General features: G+C 45.0%; 1 protein-coding gene across 2 annotated transcripts; it reads right to left on the reverse strand.

The window, feature by feature from the left end:
* Positions 1 to 488: 488 nt before the first annotated feature.
* LOC123091369 (phosphatidylinositol 4-kinase beta 1) lies at positions 489 to 15,572 on the reverse strand. Of its 2 annotated transcripts, XM_044512867.1 has the most exons (16): positions 13,482 to 15,571; positions 12,918 to 13,106; positions 12,719 to 12,767; positions 11,822 to 11,954; positions 11,135 to 11,615; positions 5,749 to 5,829; positions 5,548 to 5,670; positions 4,792 to 4,861; positions 4,356 to 4,453; positions 4,166 to 4,270; positions 3,357 to 3,410; positions 2,332 to 2,475; positions 2,165 to 2,218; positions 1,992 to 2,066; positions 1,255 to 1,338; positions 489 to 1,186 (listed from the first exon to the last, which is right to left on the reverse strand). In XM_044512867.1, exons 1-16 carry the CDS (start codon positions 15,237 to 15,239, stop codon positions 1,085 to 1,087), a joined length of 3,600 nt encoding a protein of 1,199 aa, XP_044368802.1. In that variant the 5' UTR covers positions 15,240 to 15,571; the 3' UTR covers positions 489 to 1,084. The 2 variants fall into 2 exon arrangements, with proteins under 2 accessions (XP_044368802.1, XP_044368803.1); XM_044512868.1 differs by lacking the exons at positions 5,548 to 5,670; positions 5,749 to 5,829 and having other exon boundaries at positions 13,482 to 15,572.
* Positions 15,573 to 15,887: the final 315 nt, after the last annotated feature.

Genomic DNA, 15,887 nt, shown 5'->3' on the forward strand with positions numbered 1-15,887 from the left:
ATTTTCAAGATGTACTGCTCCTGCCACTAGGGCATCACGAGAGAACATCACATGAAAATCAAGTTTCAAAGAGAACTTCATGAAACCACTGATGGAAGTTTCAGAAAAAACCTATGATAAGGCAGTGATGTTGTATTGGCATGTGAAATTTCAAGTTCAAACACATTACCAAATTTACGAGCTATTAAAAAAACAAATTCAGCCATGAATAGTGATGTTTACTGTATGATGCTACTCATTACTGCTTGTCTTTTTCGTACCTCAAAAAATATTAATGTATTTGAACTCAAAGTTTTCACATACTAATAGAAAATCACTCTTAAGACCTCGTATTTGAGATTTTTGCAAAACTTCAAAACATCATTTCCATGTGGTTTTCATCAGTTTCCACCGAAACTTGGTTTCCATGTGATATTCTCTCAGGGCATCACTTAGGTGCAGCTTCTGGCGCCAACTGCAGTACTACTGCTGAATAAAACGAAAGTCTGGAAAACGGGACAACGAGCTCCTATTGTTGGGCCCTGTACAGTAATGGTAATTTACAATGCACATTGTCATCGTCTAATCCGATGCTATATTGGGATGTCACAGAATCGCGCAAACACAACCCTTGCTGCTGCCCCAGGTGACTCCCAGCTTCCATGCGTCTTTAATTTACACTTGTTCACTTCACGTATGGCTCGGTCCTCCCCTAAACCCCTGCCCAAGCTACGCAAATCTAGTGTCTGTACAGCACCGCAGCTCGGGTTCCAAATTCCAATACACTTAACAGCTTCACCAGTAGCAAACCTCCTAGTGTGAAGCCCTAACTAGCTAACTGCCGATGACTATACACTTTCTCAACCATCTCCACAGGGTGTGAAATAATACACGAGCACATGCAGACGCTTGGGTTCCACGGTAGACTCCTGGCGTGCAACATGCAAAACACATTGCTCCATTACCTGGTACCACTCATACCAATCATGGCGGGAATAGCAGGCTAGATCAGCCCCAAACTGATCTGTTTGTTCCAAAGATTTGCTCGAGGATACGAACAAATTGGTTTCTGAACGAGTCAAGTGCTAAGCGCTCCTGGAGTACATCATAAAATCCCATTCAATACTCTCTGGTAGTAATCATACTGCCGAGTACGCCAGGCATCCATGCTGCTACTGATCAATGAGAGCACCAGCGATACACATTGCTGCAACCATCATAACATTATAGTAAGAACCCTCTGGACATGATAAAAATGAAAAACAATTGACTGACCTCTTCAGTGAGACTCAAGTGGAACCTCTTCCTCAAGTTCAGTATAGTGCGAGTACCACCTTTAAAGCACGGGAAGCCAGAATCCTGATCAAAGGATAAACATATAAAATGATTTTTGTCATGATCATGATGGTGTTCCTCATTCCTTTGCTAATCAGGAAACTGAATACAATTAAATACTTCCTACTTTCCAAAATACTTGTCGGTTTTAGTTCAAACTTTTAACTACGACACATATTTTGGAACGGAGGGATTTAAATAACTACTGCACCGGAAGTTACAAGATTCAAGTTTGAATGCAACGGAGAAATAGAGGAAATAAGACAAGTAAAACTTCATAACTAGATGAAGACTGAGATAATGTGGGTAAATTTGGTTAATATAAAAGGGCATATGAAGAGGAATATACTACAACAATTCAAAAAATTAATGTACATAACAAAAAATTGGTAAATAATACTCCCTCCGTTCCTAAATATTTGTCTTTTTAGAGACTTCAAATGGACTACCACATACGGATGTATATAGACATATTTTAGAGTGTAGATTCACTCATTTTGCTCCGTATGTAGTCACTTGTTGAAATCTCTAGAAAGACAAATATTTAGGAACGGAGGGAGTAAGAGCCATGCATGCATAAACCTGAGTGACACAGATGAATGGCTTCCGACAGGCAATAGCCATTTATTGTCAAATCATCTAGATAAACATCTGTAAGATTAGATAGGTGCCATTACCTGCAACATTTCCACAAGAAGTATAACACGCTCTGCATGCTTCCGACAAGTAAGAAACCCTTGAATGCATAGCACCTGAAGAATTCAAAAATATACGTAGATAATAAATAAGCCAATATAAATTGGAGAAGTCCCGGTAGGCAAGCGAAAGTAACATGCTATCAGTTAATTACCTTGAAATAGTCGAAGAACTCGCTGGGAGTTCCCTCAGCATCAGAATCCATCACCTAGCATTGTTCCCACAACAAACTTAACGAGATTTAAACTCCATCAAAATATAATTCAACACCTACATCTAGGATATAGGAAAGTTAAAATAAGTTACAAGCTTCTATCATACTTCAAGGAGCTCCCTCGTCAGCTTAAATGGTGCACTCTCAAAATTTACCCCTCCAGGAGAGTTGGAAAGCATGAAACCAAAATCAATATGAATAATATGTCCCTCCTCGTCTATCAAGAGATTCCCATTATGACGATCCTTGACCTGCAAATTCAAAAGGTCTCAACACTTAGCACTCCAAGTAGTGTCACAAAAAGAAAATTAAGTGGAGTTTCGATCTGAGATTAATTTATTCCCACATAATGAAGGCAACGCAGTCCCTTTTTATGTGTGTGCGTGTGCGTGTGCGTGTGGGGGGGGGGGGGGGTAGGGCAAGCAGTCATGTCTGCGGAAAAACAGAAAACAGCAGCAAAGTGTCTTCCATTTCGGATATCTTAAAAGACAGGCATGCAGTTACGTTCCAAGTATTGGATGCTTGTTGCGACACTTCAGCTGAAAACTTGCATTAATTATATGGAAATGATTTATATGCACTGCAGCATTCCATATAAATTAACACCCAGCAGATCGGATTCCCAGCTGTTACCTTCCCCTCAAAAGCTTGAGAAGATGTATCAGTTGGCAGGCCTTCACCTTATATACTTAATTAACAACAATATAGCAAGACTTGGCTGGCTCTGTTGGCCCAATAAGACATTACAGAAAGCAGGAAGATTATATGTAAAAAATGGATCTAATGCAGTAGGGCAACTATCCATAGGTAGCTAATTAAACATCACAAATATAACAGGATAGTGCTCGGGCTGAACCACTTGCTGACTGTACCAGCCAGGATCAGTTGGAAATTTATATCCCAGAAAAACTCAAACAGGCCATAATGTGATGACATAAACTTTAACTTTAGCACTACTAACCATAACTTAGCAATCTTCTGGAGTAATAATTAGTTTTTTTAATTAATCTACTTTGTTGATTACTAGTGGCATAAAACAGCATTAGACATTCAAAACAACAGAGCTTGCCAAATAACATTTCTAATTCTAAAAATATACCCAGATTAGTAATGAAGTACTTGATTTTAATACCTGCAGCAGGTAGCTCAGAATTGAATATCCTGCCATGCTTTCCACAAAGTTCCTCTGTGAATTATAGCAAAAATAAGAGCCAGTTCAACTGGACTGACAATAGTATGAAATATGAGCTCTTTAAACTCTTACTGGGATTTTTTATGTTAGATATGCTTATAAATCCACTAATACCAGATATTTTAACTAATCATCATCGGATGGCATTAATTCGGTGCTATCATCCAAATTTTGCATTCATGACACTTCCACCACCATGAAAAATTACTCCAACACCAATGCAGACAATCCAAGTACTTATAATTGCATTCAACTACCAACTGAACAGTTGTCATCTTTCATTATAAAATTAAGCAAATTCATTGCCAAAACATGGTTTTCCTAACAGAAACACCAAGAAATGCAATATTCAAATGTTCAAGAAAGAACATTTCATCTGCAGTACTGATACAAATAAATCTCATGGAGTGGACTGGATACAAGTTGACAAAGGATGTGATACATCACGCATCACAAGTCGACAAGGGATGTGACACATCAAAAGTAGTCAATTATAGCCCTGCTTTTCATACAAGCAGCCATGGATATTCACTAATCAAACTGTTCGATTAAATCAGGTGGGCGATAGCCCTCCATTATTTGCCTCAACAAAAACACTTTAATTAAAAAATCAGATGCATTTTGACGAGGAATAAATGATGAAATATTGCCTACAGTAAAACGCAGAGGATGACAAACTGAGCATTTGGATCTATTTGCTGTGTTGTATGATTCTATTTGCTGTGTTGTAAGATATTCCAGCATTTCACCTGTGCAAGTTTGAAATTTGGAGAATTCTCTTCATACTTGGCTACATAGTAGTCACGAAGACTTAAGATATTGGGAAACCTACTCTTGATGGAATGAATTGATGCCTGCAATAACAAAAACAATGGTCGACCTAAGATCTTTCAGTGAAGAAGAAATTCAGAAAAGTGATCTGGAAGGAAAGATAACTACCGTATCAGGAATAGTCTCTATTAGGGCTGCATATGCAGACGTAACGATAACTTCATAAGGCCGTAACCAGAGTGGTAAGCCAGCTTCTTGGTATATATCTGCCGATAAAAGGATTTTTCAGGACAATAATGAGTTGAACACGCCCTAAATGGAACTAACACAAACTTCAGGCAAATTAATTAGTATAGTCCTTTCGGAATCCAGAACATAAGAAATGTTATAGAATATTTACATGCTTCAGGCCTGACATATATGGTAGTGAAAAGCAAAACTAAGCAGAATGTAAGCACAAAAACCAATACAGCACTAGAGTTGGAACACTAGAGTTGTTTTACACATTACCATATATGGTAGTGAAAAGCAAAAATGGACGAACTCCACAATCAAGATAAGATTGATTACTATCATGAGACACTAGAGTTGCTTTACACATTACCATAAAAGTGTGCGACAAGCTGTACAGCTAAGTGCTCCTGTCGGCAATCATCCCCACTCTTGACAATAATCTGCAATTGGTGAAAGTGTTTCAGAAGCTTGGCAATAACTGACAACACTTCAGAGTAAGATGTCCTACAAGGCACTGAGCCGTTAAATCTCAAGCATGACAACAATCATCCGCAGACTTGAAATGACGCTCATAAACTACTCATATTTGTGTTGTTAGTTGCTTCAGTTTAGGGAACAAACATTACCCCAGCCATTTTTTACCATATAAATCAGTTTATCCAACGACCTACTTATTTTATAATAGAAGTTTTTTATATCTTCAACTATAAATGCTAATGCATGAGATAGGCAAAAGAGTGCATCCCATATTATGAACCTTGATATTATAAATAATGTGTCTATGATTATTTTATGGTTTAACTATATGTTCAGAAAGTCAATGTTGGGGGACATAATACGGCAATGTTGGGGGACATAATACGGAGTAGTATGAAAAGTAACAGTTACTTAATTCTCTCCTAAACATTTTTTTGGTGAAGCTAATAGAGAGACAGAAAATTATGCTGATAACTGAAGTGCAGTGTCCATGCTCAACCAAAGGGACAAGGAAAATTAACCTTCAGAGAAATAACATTAAAAAATGCCTAAATATAAATAATTAAAAATGTTGATAAAGCTTGTATTTGTTAATATTGCAACATGTAAATAATCTAATAGCAGAACATTTTTTTCCATGTGGACTTACAGAACGCAAATCCCAGCCAGGTAATTTTCCATGAACTGAAGAGCAGCGTATTCTCTCTTTCTTGACAGTCCAAAGTTCACCAGCCAAAGCATCAGTTGGTTTAGGATCTCCGCCATCAGTTGCCTATTGGAAAATTGAGTTACTACCTAAAGGAAAATGTTCAAAAGAGAGGTAACTGAGGGCACAATATCAGTGAATCACCATAGGATCCAAATTTTCAGTGCTTTGACCAACTCCTTTCAGTGGAAGACCAGGTGGGGCTTCTCCTTTTAACGCTGCAGCCTAGTCAAGGAAACCAATTCAACAAACAGTAGCAAAAAAAAAATCCACCCACTGTCAAATTTGTTAGAACAGGGTTGTGCTGTGTGTGTAGTTATCATATTGTATAGGGGCTTCTTTGCTTATTTCCCTTCATGTATATGTGCTGGCCTGTTGGCCCGATGGAATATAGGCTCACTTCATAACATGGTATAAGAGCTAGGGTTAGGTTCCCCAGCCGCCGCCGCCGCCTCTGGTCGCCGCCGCCGCCGCCGCCGGCCGCCGCTCCTCTCTTCATCGAGCCTCTCCCCTCTTCTTCCTGGTAGCTGCTGCCGCCTGCTGGTCCAGGCCGCTGCTGCCGCCGTCCTTCCCGGCCGGCGCCGCCGCCTCAACGTGCTGCTGCTGCTCTTCAACGAGCTGCTGCTGCTGCTGCTCCTCTTCTCTGCTGCTGCTGCTGCTCTTCTTCAACGAGCTGCTGCTGCTGCTCTTCAAAGTGCGGCTGCTGCTGCTCTTCTCCTCCTGGTCTGCTGCTGCCATCAAGCTGTGCCTCCTGCTGCTGCTGGTCTTCAACGAGCTGCTGTTGCTGCTCTGCTGCAATGGCGCCCTCCACCACCACCGGTGCTGTCCCAGTCCCACGATGTCCTGTTATCTTCAACGGACAGAACTACAGGGACTGGGTGCAGCACATGAAGCTGCACATGAGGGGCCAGCTGGTCTGGGAGCACCTCTCTGGTGCTCTGCCTTGTCCCCTGCTGCCCACTCCTCCAGCTGAGTTGGCCTTCCCTGTTGATGCCGATGAAACCAAGCAACGTGAGATGCTAGATGCTTTTGAAGAGGCCACTGAAGAGTATCAGAATCAACTCCACTTATACAAGCAATGGACAAATGATGATGCTCGAGCCTCTTCTATCTTGGTGAACAGCATGGATGTTGATCTCACCATGGATGTGGTGGCCCTTACCACTGCATATCAGATGTGGGAGCACCTTCGCCATCGCTATGAGTCTACAGGGGATGCCATGTATCTCTCTGTTGTTCGTCAAGAGCAACAACTACAACAGGGAGATGCTACTGTGGATGATTTCTACAAGGAGATGTCGGCGGTGTGGCGCCAATTGGACTCTCTGGGAGCTGATGTTTGTCGCAGATGTCAGTGTTGTGTGCGGCAACAAGCTAAGCTGGAGGTTCGTCGCCTCTACGACTTCCTCACTCGCCTCCGGCCGGAGTTCGAGCAGAGTCGTGCTCAGCTATTGGCACGCCATCCTCGGCTCTCTACTCTGGAGGCCCTTGCTGAGGTGCGATCTGAGGAGGTGCGCCTACGGAGCACGGGCTTATTGCCATCCTCTTCAGCAGTCCTGGCTGCCCGCGTTCCACCACCGCTGCCTGGTGTGCCCTCTTCTACACAGGTGGCAGCAACCTCCACTAGTGCTTTCTGCAACTACTGCAAGCAGGATGGTCACATGATCACGGAGTGCATCAAGAGGAGGAAACAGGGTCGCCGTGGTGGCCGTCCTCAAAAGGACTCGGGAGGCTCCTCTAATTCTCGTGAGGGCTCCCTTGAGAAGGTTCACCAGGAGATGCTCACCTTGCTGCGCCGCCTTACTGCTTCTGCACCATCCTCAGGTTCTGCTGGTTCTGCTGGTCAGACGTCTGGTCCACCACCGCACTCTTCGTCAGGTACATCTTTGCCCTGGATTCTTGATTCTGGGGCCTCCTTCCACATGACACCACACAGAGATCATCTTTGTGCTGTCAATTCCGTGCCTTCTCCTCTTACAGTTCAGACTGCAGATGGCACTTCTCTTTCTGTTGCCGCAAGAGGGACTCTTTCCACGTCTTCTTTTCATGTCCCTGCCGTTTCTCATGTTCCTAAACTGACTATGCAACTTCTATCTGCTGGTCAACTTACTGACTTGGGTTGTCGTGTTATTCTGGATTCTGACTCTTGTTGTGTTCAGGATCGTCGTACGGGGACTCTGGTTGGGATCGGTCCTCGGCGCCATGACTCTCAGCGCCTTTGGGAGCTCGATTGGCTGCGCCTTCCTTCCGCTGCGTCCTCTAGCCAGTCGGACATCACCACCCCTTTTGCTTCAGCTGCCACCTCCACCACATCCTTCGCTCAGTGGCATCATCGATTGGGTCACATTTGTGGCTCCCGCTTGTCTTCTTTGGTTAGGAGTGGTGTTCTAGGGTCTGTATCTGGTGATAGTTCACTAACTTGTATGGGTTGTAAGCTTGGCAAGCAGATACAACTTCCATATCCCTCTAGTAATTCTGTTTCTCAACGACCTTTTGAACTTGTTCACTCTGATGTATGGGGTCCTGCCCCCTTTGTTTCGAAAGGGGGTCACAAATATTATATAATTTTCATTGATGATTTTTCTCGCCACACTTGGATCTACTTTATGTCATCTCGTAGTCAAGTGCTTCAAATTTACAAGTCGTTTGCTACCATGGTTCGCACTCAGTATGATTCCTCTGTTCGAGTTTTTCGTGCTGATTCGGCTGGCGAGTACTTATCTCGTGCGCTTCGTGGTTTCCTTGCTGAACAGGGTACCCTTCCTCAGTATTCCTGTCCTGGTGCACACGCTCAAAATGGGGTGGCTGAACGCAAACATCGTCACGTCCTTGAGACTGCTCGGGCTCTTCTTTTATCTTCTGCTGTTCCCCCGCACTTTTGGGCTGAGGCTGTCTCTACCGCTGTTTATCTCATTAATATTCAGCCTTCTGTTGCTCTTCAGGGAGGGATACCAGTTGATCATCTAGGTGATGGTCCAGCTGATTATAGTGGTCTACGCCTGTTTGGTTGTGCCTGTTTTGTTCTTCTCCACCCTCATGAACGCACCAAATTGACTGCTCAATCTGTTGAATGTGTTTTCCTTGGCTACAGTTTGGAGCACAAAGGTTACCGTTGCTGGGACCCTATTGCTCGAAGACTGAGAATCTCCAAAGATGTCACTTTTGATGAGTCTCGCTCCTTCTACCCTCGTCATTCTTCTACTGCCACAACCGAGTCGTTAGTCGAGCCTCTCTCTTTTTTGACTCTACCTGATTCTTCACCTTTATCGTCACCTGGTAGGTCCACTCCTAGCCTTTCACCTGTGTCTGCTCATGAGCTTCAGCTTACACAGGATGAGGTTTCTATTCCTGACTCTCCTACTCGGGTTGAGCCATCCACTCTCTCTCCTTTTCCTTTTACCTACTCCCGTCGTGCTCAACACCCTTCTCCCTCTGATGCGCCACCTTCCACTTCCCCTCTCTCTCCGCTTCCTTTTGTCTACTCCCGTCGTGCTCGGCACCCTTCTCCCTCGGATGCGCCCACTTCCACTTCCACTCCTTCCCTGTTGGGTCCCATTCCTTCAGAACCACCTACCCCTCCTGCTCCTCGGTATAATCTGCGTGATCGCCACACTCTCCAGCCTCCTGCGTACTATGTTGCTGCTGCTACCACTCTTGTTGAGCCGTCTACGTATCGTGAGGCTGCTGCTCATTCTGAATGGCAGCATGCTATGGCAGAGGAAATTCATGCTCTTGAGCGCACAGGCACTTGGGACCTTGTACCCCTGCCTACAGGCGTTAGACCCATCACTTGCAAATGGGTCTACAAGGTTAAGACACATTCAGATGGTTCTCTCGTGCGCTACAAAGCTCGTCTTGTTGCGCGTGGCTTCCAGCAGGAGTATGGTCGTGACTATGATGAGACTTTTGCTCCTGTTGCTCACATGACCACTGTTCGCACTCTTTTGGCTGTTGCTGCTGTTCGGCAGTGGTCCATCTCTCAATTAGATGTCAAGAATGCCTTCTTGAATGGTGAGCTGCGGGAAGTGGTCTATATGCAGCCGCCTCCTGGCTATACTGTCTCTGATGGCACTGTCTGTCGCCTTCGGCGCGCTCTTTACGGGCTGAAACAAGCTCCTCGTACCTGGTTTGAGCGTTTCTCCGCCGTCATCACAAGGATCGGGTTCTCTGCTAGTGTTCATGATCCTGCTCTGTTTATTCACACTTCTCCTCGCGGTCGCACCCTTTTACTACTCTATGTTGATGACATGATTATCACAGGGGCTGACCACCAATTCATTGATTTTGTGAAGAAACGTCTACATGAGCAATTCTTGATGACTGATTTGGGTTCTCTTCGCTACTTTCTTGGACTTGAGATCATTTCTTCCCCTGAGGGTATTTATCTCTCTCAAGAGAAGTACATCCAAGATCTTCTCACTCGTGCCTGCCTCACTGATCAGCGCACGGTTGACACTCCTATGGAGTTTGGTCTCCATCTTCGTCCTGGTGAGGGTGAACCCCTTGCAGATCCCACACGCTACCGCCATCTTGTTGGGAGCCTTGTCTATCTAGGCATCACTCGTCCTGACATTTCTTATGCTGTGCACATTCTAAGTCAGTTTGTCTCTGCTCCCACTCAACTTCACTACAGTCACCTTCTTCGTGTTCTTCGTTACCTTCGTGGTACCGTGACTCGTCGCTTATTCTTCCCTCGCTCCAGCTCTCTTCAGCTTCAGGCCTACTGTGATGCTACCTGGGCCAGCGATCCCACTGATCGCCGCTCTCTCTCTGCCTATTGTGTTTTTCTTGGCTCCTCCCTGATTGCCTGGAAGACCAAGAAGCAGAATGCTGTATCTCGCTCCAGTGCTGAGGCTGAGCTGCGAGCTATGGCGTCCGTGACTGCAGAAATTACTTGGCTACGATGGCTTCTTTAGGATTTTGGTGTTTCCACTGCTACACCGACCCCTCTGCTCTCCGACAGCACTAGGGCACTCAGCATTGCCCGTGATCCTGTTAAGCATGAGCTCACCAAGCACATCGGTGTTAATGCCTCCTACACTCGTTCTCAGGTGCAAGACAGAATTGTGGCCCCTCAGTATGTGCCCTCGGAGCTTCAGCTTGCTGATTTTCTGACGAAAGCTCAGACACGGTCCCAACACAGCTTTTTCCTGTCCAAACTCGGTGTACAAGATCCCCCTTGAGTTTGAGGGGGGGTGTTAGAACAGGGTTGTGCTGTGTGTGTAGTTATCATATTGTATAGGGGCTTCTTTGCTTATTTCCCTTCATGTATATGTGCTGGCCTGTTGGCCCGATGGAATATAGGCTCACTTCATAACAAAATTGATGAGGCATAATCACCTTGTATTACACATCAAAGTCTACAGTTTTCGATTATCTAAACGGCTAGCCTCAAAACTAATCGTTCATAGGAAGAATGTTGAGGAAGACTGAAAACCTTATAAACAAATGCACCTTGAGGGAGACAGAATATAAAATATATTTAGCAATGGCGTGAAAACTAAAAACCAATTTCATGAGTGAGTCGCACCTTGACTTCCTCCATTGCAATAGTGCTTGGAACACGGCGATGGTCCTTCTTCCGTGTCGGTTCATTGTCATCTACATCTTCCATGTTAACTCCTGGAACCGCAGACAGGGTGACCTTTACCCACTCAATTGGCTGATCAACAACAGCCTGGGAATCTCCTGATAGATCATGTGACTCTGTTGTAGGTTGCCGTATCCTACGCCCCGACTCAGACATTGCAATGCTTCTAGAACGACCAATTTTCTCGATAGAGAAACTAACATTTACAAATTTCACTTTGGCCTCCCATAGTTGAGCCATGGCTTGGTCAATAACCTGAGAGGTAGAGTTCAGCATTCTGTCTGTTTCATAATTTTGTGGTTCATGTCGACTCCACAAAGGATATGCCCATGGAGGCGGCTTTGGCAACTGAACATCTCCATTAGCCAACGGTATCCTGCCTTTTGATAGTTTGTTCACATCTGAGGACCCTTTGGAGTGACTAGAAAGGCAAAACAACTGATGTTACCAATTGAAGCTCCAATAACAAATTAAATGACAAACATCATTAATTTGCTTAGTATCAAACATTCTTTTGGCACAACCTCAACTGTGTAATATGATCCTTTTAAACTAATATATAGACACTGCGCACTTTTACGCTAACACTGAGCACTTATACGCTAACATGGAACCCAAGCTACATACCTTGGTGTTTCTGCTTTCAAAACTTCAACACATATAAGATAGGGAGCTTTCTCCCTAGAGTTTAGAAGAACAGACTCGTCTTCAGGTATATGAACCACTCGATATATGCCCCTTCCCATTGGGAAGCATACGCCTGCGAGTAGAAAGAACAAAGGGGGAAAAAGAGCCTGAGAGCACATCTAGCTGCTGCTTTACGATATCAATAGCTTCATTTCCTTTAGTTAAAATTCCACTGATGTTGTGATAGTAAAGGAGCAAAGAAAAGGCAGATCCAAGCTACAAGACACACTTTTTCGCTATATGCGGGGCATATCTTGATTTTGCTGCCTATACTTCCATTTGAGCAGGCTCAACAGCTTAGCAAACACAGGCAATAGTACTACAGAGTACAAAACATACAACGGTGATGATGACTCATGCACCAAAATGCAAAAAGAACCAAGTCTGACTCAACAGAATATGCACATGATTTATTGAAGTGTTTATCCTTCATTGTCCTTCCAAAACTATTAACGTTGGACAACACAACTACAAAAACTCAACTGCAGAAAATATTTATGCACAAAGAAAGGTGACCATCACCAAAACTGCAGCCAAGAAATCAATAGAACAGTAAGGCACAGACCATATGTGACATGTCAAGTACTTTCCCATTTAAGATTAAAATGTAAATATATGAAAAAGGGGTGAAGCACCAAAACTTTGATGTTAAAAATACTAGCATAGACCATATGTAAATGTGATATGTCATGTAGCTTCCAACTGAAGATTAAAATGCAGTCTTGTAAGGAATGAAGCACCAATTTGTGATGTTGAAAATGTTAGGGCAGAAACTAAGTAACCTAGGAAACAACGATAGTAAAGTGCGTAATATCTCAAATAGGATAGAGAAATCACCTCCATTTTTCTCACTGGAAGCAATATGTGAATTGATCTCTGTAAGAGACTGGCACAAAAAGAACCACCAAAGGAGAAATTAGAATGCAAATAAAAGAAAATGGATGTAGCTGTTGTAACACGATAATATGAATATGACTGAAGGAGCATAAAGCCAATAATTAGTACAGGGCACTGGCAACCTAATGCAACGACTTACCTCTCGCAAGGCAATCTTGCGATCTTCAACGGGAAATATGTCTACGAGACCATAAGATGTATCACATAATGATTGAACTAGCTCCAGTGAAGCGTAGTAAGAGCCTTTCCGTAGTTCTGCCAGCACATTATTTGGTAAAGGTGGTTTTCCACTTTGTTTCTCACTGTTTCCTGTGGAACCAGGGTGTTTCTGAAAGACATATATTGCAGTTAGGAAGGCAAGCATGCTGTAAAAGGAAATTAAAATTAAAAATACAAAATATGTACAAATAGCATAATCAAACTGTTTGTTTATATCACAGCAGCCATGGATGGAGAATATTGTAATAAATCTAAGAAATTCATAACCAAGCTCTCGCCCATACTGAAAATAGGAGTTGCGAATCAAACTACTAATGTTACGTGTACAATACTAATGGCAACTAGCGATACAATGTCACCTCACACCAAGAAGTAATAAGCATATCTGTGTGCAGCCAGAAGTAATTACTCAATATGATGATGCAAAACATGAAACACTGAAACTTTATAACCAAAGAAAGAATAGTTAAGATAGATGTCTTGCCTCTTTCAATAACTTTGAGCCAAAAATCTCAGAATCTTCTCTATCACGGAATAAACGTTTAAAAAAGCTCTCTGATCCCGGGCTACCCTCAGAAATACCGTTAGGCTGACTACCTTCTATATGTCCACTCTTAGCGTCTTCTGGGTGCACTCGAAACAACCTGCGGAATGACAAGAACTCTGAATTTTCCTCTTCCTCAATACCACTGGTGCTCTTACCATCGTCATCATTTTTATCAAGCCCTTCGATTCTCCTGTCCTCATGTTTGTCTTTGTCCTTGAATAGTTTCCTGAAGAAATTTTCCTTATCACCTTCCTCACACTTCTCATCCTCGTTCCTGTCATGGGCAGCTCCCTTCTTTTCTTCATTCTTATCCTTGAAAATTCTGCGAAAGAAATTATCGTCGTCTATGCTCTTATTGCCTTTGCTGTCGTCCTCCTTCCTGCTGGGAGTGGTGCCTTCCTTTTTCTCATCATTTTTCTCCTTGAAAAGTTGCCGGAAAAAGCCATCCTTCCTGTCCTCTTCAGTGTTCACACCGACCTTTTCTCTATCATCATTTTGCTTATGACTGCCTCCATCTTTCTTCTCTTCATTCTTATCTTTGAAGATCTTGCGGAAGAACCCTTCCCTATCATCATCCTCCAAACTCTTACCTACTCTTTCCTCATCCCCAAGCCTTCCATGCATGCTTTCTCTCCTCTCCTCATTCTTATCCTTGAATATCCTGCGGAAAAAACCTTCCTTCTCGTCATCGTCGCCCGGTCTGTCCTCTTTGTCACGGAAGAGTCTCTTCAGCAAACCATCCGAGCTAGGTGTGAGCTCCATATCCTCGTCCTTGCTGTCCCTAAGCAACCTACGGAAGAGACCATCTTTATCCCCTTCTTCCTCATCATTCTCTTTCTCCTTGCTATCCTTAAGCAACCTTTTAATAAAACCTTCCTTGTCTCCATCATCCTCCTCCTTGTCCTTGCTGTCTCTAAGCAACCTCTTAAAGAACCCATCCTTATCCTGTTCCTCGTCCTTCTCCACAGAGCGCCTAAAGAAGGCCTTTGGCCCGATGCTCAATCGCCTAAGCAGCTTGTTGTCCTCCAAAGATGGTGTTACTGGCTGCTTCCCTTTGCCAGCTCCAGCATCCTCAGCAGCAGACACATTGGTGCTGCTGGGAGGGGGGCTCAAACCAAGAGAGGGCGACGACGCAAGGGACATCAGTCGCTGCTTTGACGAGCGTATCCTGCTGAGCATGGGATTGCTGCGTGGGCTGGCAACAGGGGACAGCGGCGCAGGTCGGACCAGCGGCGGCCACTCGCCCTGCACGGTGGCTGCAGCCTGGCACTGCTCCTGCACCTTATCGATCCCATCCAGATCCTCGGTTTCCTCTAGCTCAAGTTCAGCAGCGAGGATCCAATGCACCTTGAGCGCGATGCGCAGGGATTTGGCACACGTGTCAATGACGAAGCGATCGAGGGAGGGGCTGGGCTTGTGCACGAGCATGTAGCAGACCTGGAAGAGGTAGGCCTCGAGGCCCGAGAGCGGGAGCGTGTACATCCGGTTGCAGAGGTAGTCGCGCACGCCGGCGTGGTCGTGCTTGTAGAGGTAGCTGACGGCGATCCACTCGCAGAAGAAAGCGGAGTCGAAGAAGCGGACTAGCCAGCCGCTGCTCCCCACAGGGGGCGCGGCATCTCCGCCGGCGGCCGTGATCTCTCGCGGCGACTCCTCAGGCCCGAAGCTGAGGCCCCGCAGCCCGAGAAGCCGCACCATGGCTGCGGGCTTCTCCTTATCCCACCGAAACCAACTGTCACTGACGTCCTCCTCCACTCACCACCATCGCAGCACACGGGGCAGCTGGATCCAGAACCGCGACCACTCTCCCAAATCTCAATCCGGAGCTCGCTCAGGGCTGTACCCCAATCCAAACCCTAGCCCCCGAGCGGACGGCGAGATCGCGCAGCTCGGTCCAAGGACCTGCAAACCCTAGCTGCCTAGCTCCGGAATCGCGCCGCGCGGCGAGGGATCTTGGAATTGGGGAGGGAATTTGGAGCGGGGAAGCGTGGGATCTTGGAATTGGGGAGGACTTGGGGGGGGGGGGGGGGGGGGGGGGGGGGGGGTTGGGGTTGATTCGATTTGAAATGTCGCAGCGTTTTCGTCGCTGTTTCTGGGGACTCTGGTTTGAATTTTCTTTTTTCCTTTTAAATTTCTTTCGGTTTTCTTCTCCGGCGTGGTGTCCGTGGTGGCGAGGGCGTGGAACGGGGAAGCGGAGAGCCCGGAGCAGGTGCGGGCGGCGATGGCCCCGTGCAAATCCTGTGCGCTACTGTCACTCTGTTGCACAGCCTGTGCCGTTCTCTCGGAGAGTGCGTTAAAGCCTCTCCGTGGCTGGAGCCTTCCCTGTAGACGACAGATAGTTTGCAA

Source organism: Triticum aestivum, chromosome 4B (genome assembly GCF_018294505.1).
Source record: "Triticum aestivum cultivar Chinese Spring chromosome 4B, IWGSC CS RefSeq v2.1, whole genome shotgun sequence".
Taxonomy (NCBI): Eukaryota; Viridiplantae; Streptophyta; class Magnoliopsida; order Poales; family Poaceae; genus Triticum; species Triticum aestivum.

Coding starts and splice junctions, on each gene's coding strand:
- LOC123091369 (XM_044512867.1), bottom strand. CDS start 15,239: ATGGTGCGGCTTCTCGGGCTGCGGGGCCTCAGCTTCGGGCCTGAGGAG. Junction 4,271..4,355: donor TAGAGACTATTCCTGATACG/GTAGTTATCTTT, acceptor TTGTTATTGCAG/GCATCAATTCATTCCATCAA. Junction 1,187..1,254: donor ACTTGAGTCTCACTGAAGAG/GTCAGTCAATTG, acceptor TGATGGTTGCAG/CAATGTGTATCGCTGGTGCT.